Raw genomic sequence first — 19272 nt, 5'->3', positions numbered from 1 at the left:
ATGATCAGAGAAAAACCTAAAAAAAATATACCACTAACTCATGATTATAAGATAATAAGCTGTCATTTTCATGGGTGTAATTACATGTAATTACATAACATTAAGCCAAATTTGAGATATATAAGTATATATCAAGCAGTGGCCTCGGGAGAACTGATAGGATCGAAGCGAAAGTGGTAAAAATACTGAGTCATCGGTTAGTATATTAACACGCTGGGGTTGCTGTCTGAATTACATAACCATGAGTCAAAATTACAGAATGAAATCATTGTAGATCTAAATCAGGAAATAATCTTCATAGTTTAAGTCATGAGCTATAGTTTCCTTTTCTGAAAGCGTATGAAATTCCACAACCAGAATGATCGCTGCATGTTTGCAAGCTGTTGTGTCTGTGTGCAAGCCTGATGGAAGTTCACCTCAGTCCTTCTCACTGGGCAAAACCTCTACTAGTGACTTAAAGTGAGCCTAGGTAATGGACAGAAAGCTTTCTGCTAACTGGTGCATGCAAACACAAACCAAAGGCTACAAATAGGTAAAGACTACATGGCACTTGAGTGTTCTTGTCCATCGCAGTAAGAGGACAAAAGCTTTTCTTCTCTGAGGGCTTGCCTACAGAGCATTAAGGTAGATGGCCTCCTCGTACCAGCTCTCCAGTGCAGTGCAGAGAGCTATGGATTTTCTGTCAGGAGTCGCTGGCTGGGACGAGCTTTTAATAAGTCATGCCAACCGGCGAGCCATAGAGGATGCATTATGGTGCAGTTATGCCGTTATTATGATGGGAGCGCATCATGTTGCCCATCACTTATCGCTGAATTTCAGCTGCTCCCAGCGCTAAGCCACAATTTAAAGTAGACAGTATGGGAACTCACCACTAGAGAGGATCTTGGCCGGCAGTGTCATATTTCCAGTGTGAAGTGTGCTCCTCCAGTGATCCACTTGCATGTAAAACTAACACTGCTTTGAGCCACGGTTCATCAGGACAGTGGCTTCCTGGGGATAACCACAGCCTGATCTGCTCACAGCTGCAAGTGGTTGATTTCACTTGCTAATGAGCCAGCTACCTATCTTGCAGCCATTCATCAAAGTCTGCCCAGCAAGTTGACTGTGTAAAGTGGACCCTGTCATCACAGTAGATTAAAAGTTTAAGCATACTTTCAATGCTTTTTGGGATTGGGGTAAATACTTCCTGAATAATGTCATTAGACATTTCCAAGGAATTTTTATCTGATGCCCCCACCAGGATCAGATTACAGTCAGCACTAAACTGTTCTCGTGTCCTGTTAGTAATTAAGCAAACACCATTACCTGGAGTGCAATCTATGCTTCCCCTTGCATGCCCCCTGCTGACAGTGCATTACTACAACCCCCCTTTGGTTTCTAAAAGAGAAATTAACAACCACCAGTAATTGGTTTGGTTATTGTAGCAAGTTTATTGGACATCAATGTTACATGGCCTGAAAGATGCATGTACTCAGACTGAGGCATGAAGCCCAGCTGAAGTGTCTCACTGAAACCCATTTGTGACTGTGTTGGATTAGAGTAGAAAAATCTGCTCAAGAAATACTGAGCAAGAAAAAAACAAAAACAGCACGCATACAAAAAAAAAAAACACTGCTTAAGAACACTGGATGCACTCAGGAGTGAAAAAGGAACAAATTTGAGTAGTAGCTTGGTAGCTAAGGCATGGACATCAGTTCAGTATCAACATGTATTTACATCTATGTTTTTTCTCACGCTAGTAGCATTTTTACTAGATTACATTACAGTGTGCAGGGGTTCCCATTATTTGGTCCAACCACTGTATTTGCATGAATCCAACACACCTTTTAGTGTGTCTTCAGCTCCCAGGGTATCCCCCTCAAAAAGCTTTTTTGTTTGTTTATAAAGCCTTCTGAGTAACTGGAAATCTATGACGATATTTACATCTGGATGATGAACAGTCACTACATGATCTAGTCAAAAACGGTAAAAACTCAGAAAAGGAACTAAATCCCATTTGGAAGCATCAGTTTGCAGCACCAGCTGCAGCTTCATCCTTCTGCCCTTCCTCTGATTCTTGTGCCGTCTTTTTGAAGAACCGTTCAGCTCGTAGCTCCTCAAAGCAGAACTCAGCAGCACCATTTAGCAGCAGCTCTTTACAGTACATGCTCTGCTCCTGTTGTTTTCCCGATTCTGCCTCCTTCTGCTGCTGCTGATGGTCCTGCAGCCTTTTGAGAGGAGTCTCCTCTCTGCCCGGCTTACGCGCTGACAAAACTGTGTTAACTGCTGGGTTGATCTTACATGGAGTCCTGAGGGAGGGACAGAACAATCCACTTACATTCAGCTTAGGAAGACACTAATCAACATGTGATGTGAATATAATATTTAGCAGATAAAGCAATGACATAAAATGTCAGATAAAAACTGGACCTTTTTCTGAGATATGCTACTAAAAATGTGAAGAATACCGGAAATACTTTTTTCCCTCAACTGCAAGTATATATGGTAGTCTATTCATGTCTGTAGGTGCAATCAGCCTCCAGAAAACTGCACCCAGACTGAACAAGCTAATGATTTGATAACTGAGATGACGGAGGATTTTTTTTTAAATTAATTTATTTGGGCTTTTCAATTAAATGTGCGTATACAGCCACAGATCTTGGTACTCAGGCATTTCTGTTGAACCTTTAATGCTCCTGCCTGTTGTCTCTTTGTCTGTTCCCCCCCGGTCAAAATAATGATTAAAATTAAAAATGAATGAATAAAAAAATGAAGGCTTTTATAGTAACTCACATTGTAGGAGGCTGATCCGACTCCTCCACAAACGGTTGGAAAGTGAGTTTGGGAGGCGGTGGAGCCATAACAGTATGTCCAAATTTGGACTTTTGGGGCATCTATGACGACATAAAAAGAAAGTTATGAATCAACTTTGCATAATGGCTTTCAACACACACAACAATGAGCCTGTTCTCCCATACCTTCACATCACACCATCGCTCAGGCTTCTGCTCATTCTCCTTCGCCCTAGATGTGGGAGGAGCCACCCAAGTTTCCAATCTAGGCTCCGATGGGCCTGCGCTCTGAGCCTTATTCTCGTCAAAGATGACCAACCGACTGTTACTGCCAAGAACAGGGGCGCCTTGTGACTTCAGGCCACCGGGAATACCTGAATACAAACTCATTATGTTTTTCCCAGTCTTAAAGTACTGTTATCATCAATTTAGTATTTTGAAACACATTTTATTTGTATATTCATGTGCTTACTTCTGATTCCAGCTCCTGTTCTGTTGATGGGGGCGACAGCCTTTTTCTTCCCTCTGTGTTTCAGATCAGCTAGAGAAACTCTCTCGAGTTGCTTAGGCTCATCATCACTGTCTTCCTCCTCCACATTCATCATCACCTGCCGGGAAACGCGTGCCTGCAGTGCCCTGCAAATATAAATACAGAAAAATGTGATCACTGTAACAACATAACAGAGATGTTCATTTATCAGAAACTATACTGGATGCCTCCATACTTGTGAAACTGTAGGAGTTTATCATGTGGCTCAGCACTCTTTCTGAACCCCTCTTGGTAGACCAAGTCTGCTTTGCGGAAATTGCCCTGATCCTCATACTCCTCTGACCAAGCGATGTAGAGGGAAGCTTGTGTTACTCCAATTCCCTGTGCTTGCATGTATCTGTAAATTTCCAAAGGCTCTTGGCAGTTCTTCGCCTGGTGACATGTAATGAAAAGTTATAAATGCAGCATTAGTTTGTCAAAGTAACAGAAATAGTCAGAGGTTATGCTTTTGCACTCACAAATTTGATCCAGAGGTCAACATAGCGGGGGTCATTGTGATAATGTTTCTCCTCTGTAAATCTGGTCACGACCCGTTCCAGCAGTGTGGTGAGGTTGCTCTCTTTTCCTCCCTGGGGGAAGGTTTGTTCTGTCCACTTAATATACCTGGAAAAATAAAACAGTGTTAGGATTACAGGGAAATTTAAGAGCAATGTTTATGAGCACACTTGGCTATTGACATATTTCCCTTACCGATCCCAAACACTAAGTGGATCATCGCCCTCGTATGTGCGCAACTCAGACTCAAATGCCCTGCAGAAATAAATATCCACAAGGTCTTTTTTCATCATATAAAAAAATGCATGGACAAAATGTACAACAGAAATCTCTGTCACCTAATTTAAGTTTAAAATAGCCATCCATACTGTCGCTGTTGGTTGATTGCAGAGGTGGGTCCATCTTGTTGTTGACTCAGCGCCTGATGTAAGGCCGATATGGCTCTTCCCCGCCTCAAAGGCTGGATGTTTTCTTTGCTGAGCTCCCATTCCACATCTCCTCCTTCTGCCATTTCTGAGACAGAAACTAGACACATACAGCAGGAGAATTAATTACTTGATATTTATCCCCGGCTGAATTTGTAATTAAGAATTAACCAGAACCCCAGAAAAAAAAAAGCTGCATGACAGTTTTAAATGGATTTGTTATTTGTTATTGAGTGAAAGGGGTACTTGATCCCCTACAAACAGCCAGAAATCTGGCTCCCACTGATTGGCAAATTACAATCAATCAATTACAGATACCTTATCTCAACTCATTATGTGTATAAAGCACACGTGCCCACAGAATCAGTCCTGGTTCAAAACCATTATTTCGCCCTCTGTACACACATTTAATTCAGTTGCTTGGAGTTTTTAAGTTGTCCTATTTTTTAATTTCTAATCTGTAATCTAACTTCAATAAGAAATCATCTTATAGGCAAATCAATAGAACAATAAAAATTAAACGTAACCCTTTAATGCCTAGTGTATCATATTTGACACTAGAATTTTTGAGACTACTACATCATCAGTGTGTGTGTCCCCCCCCCCCACAAACAAACAAAACGGCCCAGAGATGTGAAATTTATATTCTAGATTGTTGGTCAGAAAGTCGCCATACTGTCACAAAATGAATAACAGAATAATTTTGAAGTTGTATAATGGTTTTAAATGAAAATTTTCTGAAGTGACCTTCATAGTTTTATCTATGCTTTAAAATTTTACCACAATCCTGTTGTTTCTCTTTTTTTACCCAAGTTTGACTGGATAAGTCTTGACTCAGATCATAACTTGAGGGCTGTGTTGGGTATGCCACTACATCATCCTTTTTATAACTCAAAAATGTTGCTAGAATGCAACCTTTTATCTTGGTGACCCTGACAAACCAATTCTATATACATAGCAGGCAGGACTACTTTATGGCTCTGCTATCTAATCTACCTAAAATCTACTTGAGTTGATTCAGATCTCTGCTGCCAGACTTCTTACTACGACCAAAAGGAGAGAGTACATCACACCTGTTGACTTTAAAATCCTTTTATTTAAATCCTCTAGCTGTTGCAAAGTGCAAGACAAAACCTCTGGGGAGGTAGCTTTTTCAGTGTTATTCCTCAAGCTGCTGGAGCAGCCTGCCAGAGGACCTGGCTGTGTTGAAATCTTTAAACTTAACAGCCCCCTCCAAAGCCTGAGTGTGACTGAATATTCTTTACAGACAGCACTTGTTTTAATTTCATATAACTTCTTTGCTTTAAGTAATATGTAGTTTCATTCAGTTTTTATTTTATTTTTCACTGGTCAAGTCTGTTACTTTTTATTTCATTTGATGCACTTTTGTTGTAGTTGTATTTAATTTTAAATAACTTTTTTGATGTTCTGACTTTGTTATACACTAACGTGAAATGTGATACACACAAAGCTTATTATTATCTCTGTATAGCCAAAAGTAATATATTACCGGTACTGTCATTATAATTGTTTATTTCGGGCTTAATTAGTTCTTTTGTGTGAGAACTAAATAGCATGATGTCCAAGAGGCATACTGAACAAGTTTCAGGACAACATGAGCTAACGATGCACTTCGACAACAATACATTTTATATAATTATGTGGTAAACTTCCGTGTGACACGTACACAAAATTATGTTTAGCTATCAACACTCTCCCTGCGTTCCTGTTAACGTTAGGAAGTGCATGTGTTTGGAGCTAACACACTAGCTAGCGAACGATAGCTTTAGCCTGACCAACTTTAGCGTTTTTTCCATCGACGACAAATTTACATAACTGAATTAAAATAGACTTTCTACAAAATGTGCGTGTTCTATACCGCTTCCGAGCCTCCTTTATTTCTTTTCTAGGTGACAGCTCGAACTCCAACGTTGTCGCAGTAAAGCTGTTGAACGGTTGTGTCTGTATTTTGAACAAGGACCGCCAGAGATTTAGCAGGACTCTGATTGGACGGAAAACCGGAAAATGCGTTTACATTACGTCATACCTCCTCTTCCGCGTTGCTTCCTGTTTTGAATGAACACCTGAAAATAGTTGCTAGTAGCTAGCTGCCAAATTAATGCTCACGACTGAGTGTGTTTTCTTAGACATTTTAACCCACTGTAGCTGTATCGATAGCATTGACATCCCCCTACCCGTGAGCCTCTGTATGTGTCGATATGGACAGTCGATGTTATTGTTGTGCATCCAAGTTTAGCCTCTTCAAGAAGGAGGTGAGTATTTCACGGCTAATGCTAACCAGATAGACATACATAGGGGTACATTTTGAATAAAGTGATCTATTTACTGTTCGTCATAGCTGGGCTGTAAGAACTGCGGCCGCTCCTTCTGCTCCAGCTGCTTGACTTTCAGTGCTGTGGTGCCTCGCTGTGGCAACACCCAGCAGAAGGTCTGTAAACAGTGCCATGGTAATCTGACCAGGTAACGCTCAAACCCTGCAAGGAAGAAAAAAAACCCCTAAAAGTAGTTTTGTTTGGGCTTTGGAGCTTCTCTCTCATTTTAATTTCTTTCTTTTTAGTGGGCCATCTTCAACCAGTGCTGGCAGATGGTCTCCTCCAGAAAACTATAAAAAGTCAGTGTATACGATCAAATAAGGGAATAACTTAAACTTTGGCAGCACAGCGGTTTCATAACATCTAAAGTACACGTGTCTTCCATTAGACGGGTCGCTGCACTTGAGGCCAAACAGCAAGGACAGCCAACACAGCCTGTGAGGACCAGCAAAGCAGGACATCCACCAACCAGCGGCCTGAGCAAAGAAGATCAGGCAATTGCTGAAAGGCTTCAAAGGCTCAAGGAGGACACAGCACCTAGTAATAAGATTTTTAGCAGCTCTCATTTTTATTTAATCCAGCAAGTGCAGTAATATTATAATATTTTCCAAAACAAGGTAAGGAGTAAGCCTTTTTGCCTTCTCTTCAGGGTCTGTCCCCTCTGACAAAGAGCTCGAGTCCCGACTTGCTGCTCTGAAAGCTCCCAGCAAGCCAGTACCTTCTGCACAGGAGATGGAGGACCGTCTGGCCACTCTGCGGGGTCTCCCTCCACCATCTCAAGCTCCTCGACCTGTGAGCTGAATCTCTTCCTGCTTGTTTGTAACATCTTAGGCCTTACAGTACAGCTCAGTAGCTCAATAGCTTCAAATATTTATTTAGAGGGAACTCAATACTAAACAGTGTCCCTTAACTCCAAGTATATATGCTTGTCTATTCATGTCTGTAGGTGCATCAGCCTCCAGAAAACCGGACCCAGACTGAACAAGCCAATGATTTGATAAGTCAGATGACAGAGGAAGTTGCAATTGACAACCAACAATCAAATCCTGAATGCAGTAAGATATTGCGTTTCTCCCTGATTTTACCTGCCTTAAACCAATAAGCGATGAGTCAGTCATAACATTCATTCTTATATCGTAAAATTAATAAACAGGTACTGAACAACACTGTTATTAAATCTGAAGGTGTAGATGGCCGTATGAATGATCTCAATAAAGGTGAGGCAGGTACATTGGATGAGAATTTGGAAGAGAACCAGGACGCGGCCAAGCAGCTGGAGGCTGAGAAAGCCCATCTGCTCGAGGAAGCTATGGAGGAGCTGAGGAAAGAAAGTCACTCTCAGGATCAGATCCTGCACATGGCAAAGAGGCTGGCACAGCTGAAGGGGCAGGACCCGGACAAAGGTGAGTTATTCGAGCACCATTCACCTCACCTTATCTGTTATCCACGCACTAGTGTGTCATAAAATATGATAAGGACGTGCGTTGTAAATGCAGTTTCCATGACAGAAGTCCTAGCATGCTAGTGTATCATGCCCCATTTTCATTGTGATTCATTTATAGTTACTATGGAGGACTTCCAGCAACCTGACAGTGAAGAGGAGACTGAAGAAGAAGCTGTTATGAGAGTGTTAAAACAGGTGTGGCAAAAATAACCATGAGATGATAATGAACTATAAATAATTTGTTTCTGCGTACATCTTACACCCCTAAAGGTGCAAGTGAACTAATTGAGACCAGTGTGCCTAGCCACAAGGGGCTGCTATTTTGCCAGTTTAATCACTTCTTATTTTTTCTTGTATGCTTTCAGCTCTCAGAAGAAGCTACACTAGATGAAGCCAGTGGCTACAACATACCTTTAGAACAGAGTGGGCCAAGGAATAGGGAAAATAAAAAATCGTCCAAGAAACCGGTACAAAACCACGCTTCAATTATTTTTTTTTTTTTTAAAGCTACATGAGTGCATAAAATTTAAATCCCGATTTTATTTTATTTTAAAGGCTCCGCCTCCGGCACCTAAGAGCAGGAACCTACCTGCTGCCGATGCACATCAGCCGTCAGACAGTGACGAAGAAGAGCTTCCGTGGTGCTGCATCTGTAACCAAGATGCCAGCCTTCGATGTCACACCTGTGATGGAGATCTGTACTGCAACCGCTGCTTCAGGTAGTATGAAATGCATTAATTATAGAAAGAAAGAAAAAAAGCCTAACTTTAGACTCATGATAGACTTTTGCATGGAAGCCTTGACTTCACACAAAAAAACAAGATCTCTGTGATTTGGAATGCATACCATGACCCAGATAAATTGCAGGCAAGCTGCTGCCCTACTGTTAAGCAGCATGAATATAAAGTATTTAGTCTGATGAATTATCAATCCATGCTTCATTATGTCCCCAGGGAAGGCCATGATAAATATGATAGGAAGGAGCATCGCACCACTAACTACACTGCGCCAAAGAAGAAGAGGGAGACATGATAGTGAAGCTAAGCTGCAGGTGATTGGTAGAGTTAGGCCAGCCATCACACTTAGACTTGTTCATTAGCCTTAAGTGACTTACTATTGTTAGAAAACAGTCTCTCTAATCATCTAAAACAAGCCACAAACCATCAGAACTCCTCAACATATTTTATTCACTAAATGCTATGGCTGAACTAATTGAATGAAGCATAATAAGAAACCACTGGTAATATTTCTTGCAAAGCACGGGCTAGATAAGGACCATAAACACAATGTAAATGTATTATAATATGTATAATATCTTAAATATAGTTTATTTTTTGTGGAATGTATAAAAATAGACGTATGTAATATTTGTGAAGGTATTGCAGCAAACCTGCACGGCCGCTTCACATAGGAATCCCAAAAATTCATATGGTTGATCTGAATAAGAAGTATTGGGTTTATTTTTATTGTGACTTGTCCTACTTCCTAATGGCAACAAAGGCTTATTTAAAGTGCTCTTTTGCACTTGTCATCATATGATGATTTCCAAGTTTTTATAACCCATACAGAAAGCAGACACGTCGTGAGCTCATCTGGGATGATGTACAATCCCAGACTGCTGTCAGCTCTGCACCGAAGAAGCACAGAGGAGTCAGTATAAAAGGATTACTAAGGGCTTTGTTTTCTTTTGGCAGTCACTGCAGTCGCTCTTGTAATCTGTGTTTGGCTGTGTGTGTAATTTCGTTATAAATAAAGGATAAGTGTTAGCAACTATGTCACGTCGTTGAGAGCATGCAGCATACCTTAGTCCTAATTTAAACATTAAAGCCTTATTTTTTTTCCTTTTTAGATCCAACGTATTATTACTTGATAAAAATATCTCAGTCTGTCAGGCCTTGTAAGGAGTGCAGTTCTTATAGTATACATGCCTTTGTCAGAGAAGTTGAGGAGAACCATATAAATTTCTATAGTGGAGACCTCACCCGAAAGACCCTCTGTGTTTGACAGAGAGAAGGCCAGAGTGCAGGCTCATCAGCGTGCATTACTGTCTGGCTGAGGAGAAACCATAATTACACTCTTCTCTTGGGGTTTGCTCCATTAAGGTTCATATGGAAAGTGTTACTGTGCCTTTTCTGGCCGTGTCATACACATACCCCAGACAGGAAATGGACGAGGATAATGGATGCATACTTAATGGAACATCTTGTTGCTGATCTCAGTGTGTTTACACCTACTCTTGTCAAAGTTTCCTTTGTTTCCATCAATCTGTTGAAAATGCCTGAAAACACTACCTTATGTTTTGGGAATAAAATGCTGACTGCCGTTCTGTAGGAAAGTTGTCTGTAGACAGTAGGGCAAAATCATTATCTGTGTTTCTGAGCAGTTATGAGCTCAGGGTAGTTTAACTGGTACTGTAAACCAATTAGTGTAATGTACACGCCAATATTTATTTGAATGAGTGGAAATGATAATACCTGATGAAGCATATTGGTGTATCACTTTGTTAAAAATCAGATGTGAGCATTGTCTTGAAAATGTTGAAATGTTTTTATTTTTATTTTTTTACATTTTGACAACACTGTTATCTGAACAAAAATATTTATGTACATAAATATGCAACTAAAAATGTACAGTCATACACAAAAAACAGTCCGTCTGAGTAATAGTCAGTACAGCTTGTATCACGTGTATGTTATTGGTATGGTATTGGGAAACAAAATGTTGAAGCAAATGAATTTGAAATAACAACATTAAAAAAAAAATAAATTCAAAGCCCCACAGCTCTGGTGTTACATTGATGATGACCCAGCAGGAGGAGGAAGAGGAGGCAGGGGGCAGGAATATAGTCCCTCTGATCCACACCTACAGGCATCCAAATGGTTAATGCATGGGGGGGACGGGAAGATGAGCGGCTCCACATTGTCTCGATTCTTAATTTGACCTACAATTATTTCTTCAGTGGACCTGACATTTTACGTAGACCCTTTATCCTGTAGAGAAGCCCGTTGATAAAATCCTGTGGAGAAGATGGGGAAATTTTATTTAATTTTTTATGTAACTTTAAAAAAAATAATTAGCAGACTTATTATTTCAGTCCTCTTTTCTAAGTTTTTGTCTCACCTCTTTTGGCTTCCCGCATTCTTGCAACAACTCCTAGTGAACAAACAGAAAGAGGTATACACTTTTCCATTGCTTTTTCTTTGAATACATTGCACAACAGGATTTCATTATGAGTCAGTTTCTTCTTAAGGACAACCAAATACAAATATGTACATTAGTGCTGTCAGCGAGGGGCTTCACCGCCGTGCTGCCCTCACACGGGGCGATCCGGAGATTTGCCGCGTTAATGCTGTTATGGCACTAACGTCATTTTAACGAGATTAACGCTGACAGCACTAATATACATATGTAATTTAGGGGAACTAGTTGCAGAAACACTCAATAATAAATGACTGACAAGTCATTAACAAGCAATTGGAATATTTAATCAGATCAGTATTTAGGCTATTCTACAGAATCCTACCTCCAGCCGGGTTCTTTGCCCCTCATCCGACAGCTCCAGGAGCTCGTCTATGTCGATTTCTAACTCTGGGATCTCTTCTTCCTGTGAGAGTGGAGAGGAATAAAAGTTAAAGACCATATTCATTGAGACTTGTGTTTCTGCATGCCTCACAAACTCCTACAAATTGGATTGTATAATGTGGTCTTCTTGGCTTTTTATCCCTCCTCATCTTTCCAGCCAACTAAACGTAGTCATTCAGACAGAAGACTAAGGCTTACTTTTTCAGTTCAATTCCATTTTAGTTATATAGCGCCAAATAACAACGAAAACCACATCAAGGCACTTTAGAGAGAAAACCAATCAGATATTCCAACCCGATGAGCAAGCACTTGGTGACAGTGGGAAAGAAAAACTCCCTTTTTACAGGAAGAACCAGGCTCAGGGATGGGCAGCCATCTGACGACTGGTTGGGGGTGAGGGGAGGAACATGGGACAAATTTATTAGTTAGTTATCTTGGTGTGGGTTTACTGTAGAGGATAAAAACATTTTATATAAAACAAAATAAAAAATTGATTGACTTGATGGGAAAAGCTGCAGTGGGCTGATGGATGAAGACAGAAAGGCTGTATGAGGCCAGCTTTGCAAAACGCCATCCTCAGATTTTATGGATGGTTTAGCCAGCTGGCATTTCCAGCTCCGCCACTTTTTTTTACATATTAATCTCTGATGCACGTCACATGTTTTTAATACTGCACACCTGGAAAACAAAAAACAACACAAACCCACGAGCGCTCCCAACTGCAATGTGACGACCTATAGATTGCATCATTTTTAAAGATTAACAGCAATTATATGTAAAGACTGTAAAACATAGCACTCTCCACTCTCAAGGCCAAATATAGCAAAGCAATCACTTTATGTAACAAGCTCTGAACACCTTTCAGGGAGAATGAGGAGTGCTCACTGGAGGAACTCGAAGATATCTGGAGTCAGCAGGTGCACGCTCATATTTGACAAGTGTGGTCTCTTTTTTTTATTAGGAGGAATATTTTCTGGTTTGGGAGCTTTCATGACATGAAAGGACGGGGCTCACACAGCTTTCTAGATGTGGAGAGAGAGCTAATCAGTGCGGAAGTGCTGAGTGGCAGAATAGATGGGCCCCCGTGCCTGCCTCTAATTGATACACACTGCCAATTTGGACCCTGTGTAATTCTGCTGATGTCTGCAGGATAAATGCAGTGCTGAAGGGTTTTTATTATTATTATTATTATTATTATTATTATTATATCTAAGCTGTGCATTTATGGACTTTGCTTTACCAACTGTACTGCGGTTGGTCTTTTTGTACTTGACCTGGTTCGAAAGTGCTGATAGTGTAATCCTGAAAAACTTCAATGAAGCATCTTAATGACTAAAAGAAAAAAAGCAGTGAATACTTATTATATTTATTATTATACTTGTATTTATTAAAATGGATTGGGGTTTTGTAGAATTGTGTTCAGTATGCATTCCAAACAGTGCTAAGATTACCTATGACATGACTGAAGAGGTTTAATTTTCCCCATATGGAGCCATTCGGTGGCTCTACTATTATTGTATGAGAATAGAAACGTGTATAAGTATACTTCATGTCCAGTGAAAAGGAAACCTAGAGCTCTCATGTACTTATACTGCTCTTAAACTTCCTCAGTCTGCCTCTGAAAGTGAGGCAATGCAGAGCACTGCTGAATATCAATGAGCGACGGCTTCCCCTTGCTGGGAGGAACACATGCGTTTATCACGAAGACTCACAATCTGATCTTCATTCTAACTTCCCAGTATTTCTCGCCGGGATTTACCTTCATTGTGAGAGGGAAAGGGCCTTTTAATGAGGCCTCTGGGTGGAAACCATCTCAGCAGCACTTTTTGAAGTTAAAAAGCAATATACTAAAGCTAAAACCAATCTTGGCACTAATGCTGAAATTCATGAATATCAAAGTGGCTCTCAGAGGACTGAAGCTTCAGATGGTAGTAGTGCAAATATGTTGCGAAGATAAGACGACTTCCACCGGAATTTTACAATTTTTAAATTTCACCATTATTGGGAGTTGACCTAAAACTCTCTCTGCAAGCACTCCTGAGCTGCAGTGATGGGAAACTGTCCACATATAGAACAGTAGCTACTAAGTACAGAGTGTTTGCCATTAGTTTTGCCTTAGGTTGTGATATTCTCACTGCTTAAATCAAGAGAGGGTGTCTGAGCCAGTTGACATTTGATATCCCAAGGGAATAATGACTTTGGTGACCTTTGACCTGTTAACTGAGCAATCAATATCACTCCTTAACATTTATTAAGTACCAGACAGGAAATTCAAGCTATGTCTGATTTTTTATTCATCTTCAATTTGGATATTTACTGATATTAAGAAGAGCATTACCACTTTTGCATAGCTCTAATAATCAGCTGGTGAATAATAAGCAAACTAAACTTTGCTTATTGCTGTGACCACTGAACACTTAGATTTGATGATGCTGTATTATTCTTTGCTGAGCAGCAGCAGGGATTAGACAGGAAGGGTTTGCTATTTTCACTAACACTTCACTATTGTGGGCATGAGCAGCTAACAACACGACAGGCCTTTTCTTTTTTTTCTTTTTTTATTATTATAACAGGTTTAGTTGAACTTCCTGTAATTTCATAACAGTCAGTACAACGGTTCACTTGCCTTTACTTATAACAAGACATTAACAAAACATTAACATCAAACGCTCATCATGGTGTTTGTTATTACACAGGAAGCCATGCCCAGGAAAACGTGTCTTGTTTCGAGAAGATGCCGGCACATGTTAACTTATCATCCCCTTCCCTTTTCCTGCCAGAAGCACGAGCTGTCCACATCTCAAAATATTCATTAACTTCAGCGAGTGAGTCACGGCAGAGTTGCAAGAGAAAAAAGGGAGCCATATCCTGTTGTCTAATTACATACAAATCTGAGCAATTTTTAAACAAGAATCAGCTGAACTTCATAGGATTCATCCCAGTCTGCATAAAGTCTCAAACAAATTACTGTCTCTCGGTGGAAATTTCTGCAGTCTGCACATTTAAAAAAACAAGTTTTCACTGAAGAAGACTGACACTCAGTGGGGAAAATAGAAGTGGGGTCTGTCTAAATCGAAGCATGCAGACTGAGAGGTTGCATTGCCTATTTTAGAATTCTTTACTTAGTATATAGTTTGTATAGTATAGTTTGAAAAGGTGTGATTTCTGCAAACGGAAGCCACCACACCAGACTGAGGCAGTACTTTCTATGAATTAGAGATGTGTCTAAATAATTCAGGCGGTGACACAGGGGACTGACGGTAAATGCTTCCACGCGGAAGACTCAGAGAACCAACAAAGGAACCTTCCCCTGAGCCCATGCAAAATTCATTACACTGGCCTGTGCACGTGGACAAGAGCAAATAATCCCACATGAGGACCTGATGCAAATATTCAGGCTATCCAAACTGGAAAGTTGAGCCTTAATTTCCATATGTAAAGAATGTAGGTTTGTCTTAAGGAAATTGTAAAGACAAGGTACTTGAAGTCAGTGGTAGCAGGTATTATTGTAAACCCATCAAAGAAATGCATTGTGTTATTGCTCTGTTGTCAGTTATACCGAGAATCCGTCCATCCTGCGGCAGGGCGAACATCTGCTATCTGTGCTGTACATGTGCTGCACATTTACACTTATGTTAGATCACGTTAGAACCAGAACGAAAAAGCAGAAGTACTAAAATAATTGTATGTTTCTGGGACAAGATCAAAAGAGTAGACAGAGACAAGACTTTGGATCTGTTTTTGTCTAAGTGTCCCAGTTTCAACTAATGTGATTTATTCTGCCCTCAGCATCGCAAGCATATTAACATATATTACCAAGAGGCTCACAAAACAAGTATCCTGAGGCGGAAAACACTTAAGTACCCTGAGTTGTGACTCAAATGGTTTAACTTTAAGGCAGCCAGGCTTAACCCTGGTTTAGATAAAGATGTTATCTAATCATGTTCAGATTTTCTGTACAGAACTTCCCTGTCCGCAGGCAGCCATAGATCGGCCCACCTGCTCGTGCTCTGCAGTGTTACTATATTCAATTCAATTACAATTCAATTTTTTTTTTTTATGTAGCACCAAATCACAACAGCAGTCACTTTAAGAGGCTTTATATTGTAAGGTAAAGATAATGACCACCTTTGAGCAAACGCTTGAAAAAAGCGAGAAGGAAAAACTCCCTTTTAACAGGAAGAAATCTCCAGCAAAACCAGACTCAGAAAGACACAGCCAGGACAGGACAAAATGTGTATAAACACAAATAAAGAGTGAAGAAGAAACACTCGCAGTGTAACTAACAGAGGATTCAGGGTCATCAGATTCAGCCCTAACTATTATGCATTGCTTTATGCAACATGAAAAGGGTTTATTGATCATGTAAAGGGATGCCAGGCAGAGAGGTGGCTCTAGACCATCTTAAAGTGAGGAGAGCCTCCGTGTGGTTTGAGAGAAACGAGAAACACTTTGTCTCTGAGATCTCCGGCACGAAACTGAGGCTGCGTTGTCATCTGATCCACATCGTCACTGGAAAGCTCGCCCTCCTTTAACAGGCACACTTAATTCCAACGTGCCACACCGCCTCGTGTAGGCGACGAGACATCTGTTGCCATGGTTTCCCCTTAGTGAACGCCAAGCAAATCAATATGGAGCCTCTGACATAATTGGATTGCGTCCCACCGTGCAGGAGGGAAGATATGAAGGATGTTGTTGTTGGTAGAGTCCTCGCTGTATTAAAACGAAGCCGTCTTCAGAGCATGGAATAAATTCGCTATGGAAGTAATAGTAATGCTTTTCCATGATGTAACTCTTTAACCATTACATATGTCCTGTGGTAATACAGACTGCATATCTTTTGTTTTTTTCCAATGCCTGCTGCATGTTAATTTCTATATCGAAACCATCATCGTTAATCATTTCCTTATATGTGAGCAATCAAACTATGTACTGTATTTTCGATTACATAGTTACTGAGTGACTGGGTGAATCTGTCACAAGACACGCAGACGTTGGAATTGTGACATAATTGTTTTGGTGCACTGACTCACTGTTACTGTTGCTTGCCTCACTGTACAACTTTGTTATGTGCAAGGACATCATCTAAACGCCTCGTATCTTAATGTAGCCACATGGCGACCACATATGCTTAAAGAGACCGAGGTGTGTAATTGTGGTCGTGCTTACTAGTCACGTCCCCTCTCTGCAAAATCATTCGATCTCTTAGTGCAGAACACCACACAGCTGGCACCTCAGTCATTTTGATGACATGCGAGGGTTTCTGTACCAGAAAGAACAGCCGTGAAACACAGCTACTTTCCTACCACCCACTCCTCTATGAGGTTCTTGTCATTTCTATTACAAGCAACGTTTTTGAGCGGCTCGGTGCCTCTCCCCTTACTTGCTCCCCTCTCCTCCTCTTTGGCCACCCCCGGCAGAGCGTGCTTCTGAGTGAGTGTCTGTGTGAGCCAGCCCCGTCCTACCTCACAGTCAAACAGCAGGTGCAGCTGCCCGTCGATCCACTCCTCGATATCCAGCCTCTTCTGCAGGTCCTTGCGGTTGTATTTGACTGTCAGCTTGCCAAGTTTGCGGTGCGCCGGCTCCTCTGCTTTGTCTGTTGCCTGGAACATCACCCTGGACTGGGTGCTAGGGTCTGACGCCATGGCTGCCACGGCCTCAGGAGATCCGTGGAAACGCACCGAGCTGGAACACAGACAGACCTACAGGCACGCTGGACTTGCAGGCTCTGAATCCCCTGCTCTGTCTCTGCTTTTCTTTTAGTGATACGCTGCTCCCACACGTATCTCCTGTGTTTCCTGTTATCTTTGTGGAGTGCTCGTGCTCTCCCTTCTCCTTAGCACTGCCTCTGGTTCCCTGCTTGTCCTCACCCCCGACCCCCCTTCTCTCTCTCTCTCTCTGTCCCTCTCTAAAGCTCACTGTCTTGCTCTCCTTCTCTCCTCCTCTTGCAACACCCACTGGCTGCACTATCAGTAGAATGGTAATGAGATATGGCTCCGAGCTTGCCTCTGCATGTGCGTATGTGCACACACTTTACAGGGTGTGTGTTTGCGTTTTGCTCTCTTTGTCTGTCTTATATCAGGAAGGGGTGGGTAGGGAAAGGTGGTTGGGGGGAGGGGGTGGGCACAGGTCAATTACAGCAATAAAAATGGGTGAGAATGGGTGAAAGGGCAACTGCCTTCAATCAAGTTAGGATAATAACTCTGGGTGAAAATATCCCAGCATATCCTTTTGCACTTTTGATCTTTCCCCTCTGATCATTGCACATCTTGCCAATCCTGTCATTACTGGCACACCACTCGTGTTCTTTTTTATTGTTTCCCCCCTCAGTAAAAGTACCTTAAGTATTTATAAGTTGACAGACTCAAATGGGTATGCCATCCTTGATGCTTCTTAAGTTCACAAACACTTCTAACTATAGCTGGGTCCCCCCCAACCTGACAGGTGATCCAGGGTTCCTCTAGTATGGTAGCTGCTTTGTCCTTTATAATGGGTATTATCAGGTGTGCGTTTAATAAGCCTTGAAGTCCAATTGGCATCCTCAGTTACGCACAGGTAAATAATGGATGAAGCAGCGGCAGCAGCAGTGTTTATGACTCTTTAGAAGTCAAACGACAAAAGTCTGAAAGCATCAGTGTTTCCAAAGTCAAACAGCAGCACTCCACCCCACAGGTCAAAAAAAATCATAGTAGTGAATACCTATGCCAGATTATTACAGCTGAGACAAGAGAGGCAACAGGCTGCAGAGTTTCCACAGATCGTATTACGATATGAATAATGGGGTTCAGGTTTTTTGGCTTTTGGCAGGGACTATCCATCAGGCATGCCTGCAAGTGTTCACCCACTGATGCACCGTCTGTTACAAACACTGAATTATTGAGTGCCACGAGCAGCTCACCTTTCCAAGCAAACAAATTCATCCAGCCCATCTTATGGCTACTTGGTTCTGCTCTATTGGGTTGTCTAAAAAAAGGCTAGGCCTTCTCACCTCAGGCTTATCAGGGTGACTCATTGTAGGTGACAGAAAAAGAAAGCAGGGCCAATAAATAAGCTTGACCTCAGCTCGTGTGACCCGTAGGGCTGAAGATGGGTCCTTTTAGGCAGCAGAGTTCACAGATAACCCCACTAACTTTGTTTTCTACAAGATAGTAATTTTCTGAGTGTTTTTGTCTTTCAACATTTCTAAACCAAATTATTTACATTGCATAATTTGATTATCAACTTCCTTTTGCTCCACACCTGGTTCATGCGTTGCTTCCTGACTGGTCACATATTTTAATGACTCACCAGCCTGAATCAGCTCAGTATTACCATAACAAAGAGAACTGGGGCTGCTGTGAATTTAAAAGATGGGTCCTTTTGTTTTGTTTTTTCATATTAGGGCTAGACGCATGTTTTGGTTTGTTTGTTTATTTTTTTACAGTAATTTTAGAAATAAATAATAAACTGCTCACCCAAGCCAGCTTGTTCAGCATTTGGTGGGGCCATACTGCCATCTTCTGGATTAAAGCTCATGAACATTTTAGGTCCATGACAGTATAAAAAAAATAGGGTAAGTAATTAGACACTGAAAGAGGAGCTTCACAGCCACAGAGACTGTTCAGCTTTTTCCATTTTGGAAGAATTCCTAATTTGCATCTATGGTAAAGACATCAGTTTCAAAAAAAAAAAA

General features: G+C 41.1%; 3 protein-coding genes across 5 annotated transcripts; 1 reads left to right on the top strand and 2 right to left on the bottom strand.

The window, feature by feature from the left end:
* Positions 1–1416: 1416 nt before the first annotated feature.
* Positions 1417–6231, bottom strand: bub1bb (BUB1 mitotic checkpoint serine/threonine kinase Bb). The gene is made up of 9 exons (XM_084914821.1): positions 6121–6231; positions 4185–4341; positions 4012–4071; positions 3780–3924; positions 3497–3693; positions 3244–3407; positions 2958–3145; positions 2773–2873; positions 1417–2288 (listed from the first exon to the last, which is right to left on the bottom strand). The coding sequence occupies exons 2-9, from the start codon at positions 4325–4327 to the stop codon at positions 2006–2008; spliced, it is 1281 nt and encodes a 426-aa protein (XP_084770947.1). The 5' UTR covers positions 4328–4341; positions 6121–6231; the 3' UTR covers positions 1417–2005.
* Positions 6232–6297: 66 nt separating this feature from the next.
* On the top strand, positions 6298–9788 carry zfyve19 (zinc finger, FYVE domain containing 19). 3 transcript variants are annotated; one of them, XM_084914820.1, is made up of 12 exons: positions 6299–6514; positions 6601–6722; positions 6820–6873; positions 6963–7114; positions 7224–7366; positions 7521–7629; positions 7759–7977; positions 8137–8213; positions 8384–8485; positions 8574–8737; positions 8972–9069; positions 9587–9788. In XM_084914820.1, the coding sequence occupies exons 1-11, from the start codon at positions 6461–6463 to the stop codon at positions 9048–9050; spliced, it is 1275 nt and encodes a 424-aa protein (XP_084770946.1). In that variant the 5' UTR covers positions 6299–6460; the 3' UTR covers positions 9051–9069; positions 9587–9788. The 3 variants fall into 3 exon arrangements, with proteins under 3 accessions (XP_084770944.1, XP_084770946.1, XP_084770945.1); XM_084914818.1 differs by lacking the exon at positions 8972–9069 and having other exon boundaries at positions 6298–6514; XM_084914819.1 differs by having other exon boundaries at positions 8972–9788.
* Positions 9789–10550: 762 nt separating this feature from the next.
* ppp1r14d (protein phosphatase 1 regulatory inhibitor subunit 14D) lies at positions 10551–17628 on the bottom strand. Its single transcript, XM_084914822.1, has 4 exons — positions 17066–17628; positions 11542–11622; positions 11139–11171; positions 10551–11034 (listed from the first exon to the last, which is right to left on the bottom strand). The coding sequence occupies exons 1-4, from the start codon at positions 17243–17245 to the stop codon at positions 10966–10968; spliced, it is 363 nt and encodes a 120-aa protein (XP_084770948.1). The 5' UTR covers positions 17246–17628; the 3' UTR covers positions 10551–10965.
* Positions 17629–19272: the final 1644 nt, after the last annotated feature.

The sequence above is a fragment of the Perissodus microlepis genome, chromosome 19 (genome assembly GCF_051167445.1).
Source record: "Perissodus microlepis isolate ML-2025 ecotype Zambia chromosome 19, ASM5116744v1, whole genome shotgun sequence".
NCBI classification, from domain to species: Eukaryota; Metazoa; Chordata; class Actinopteri; order Cichliformes; family Cichlidae; genus Perissodus; species Perissodus microlepis.
This window is presented reverse-complemented; position numbering and strand designations above follow the sequence as displayed.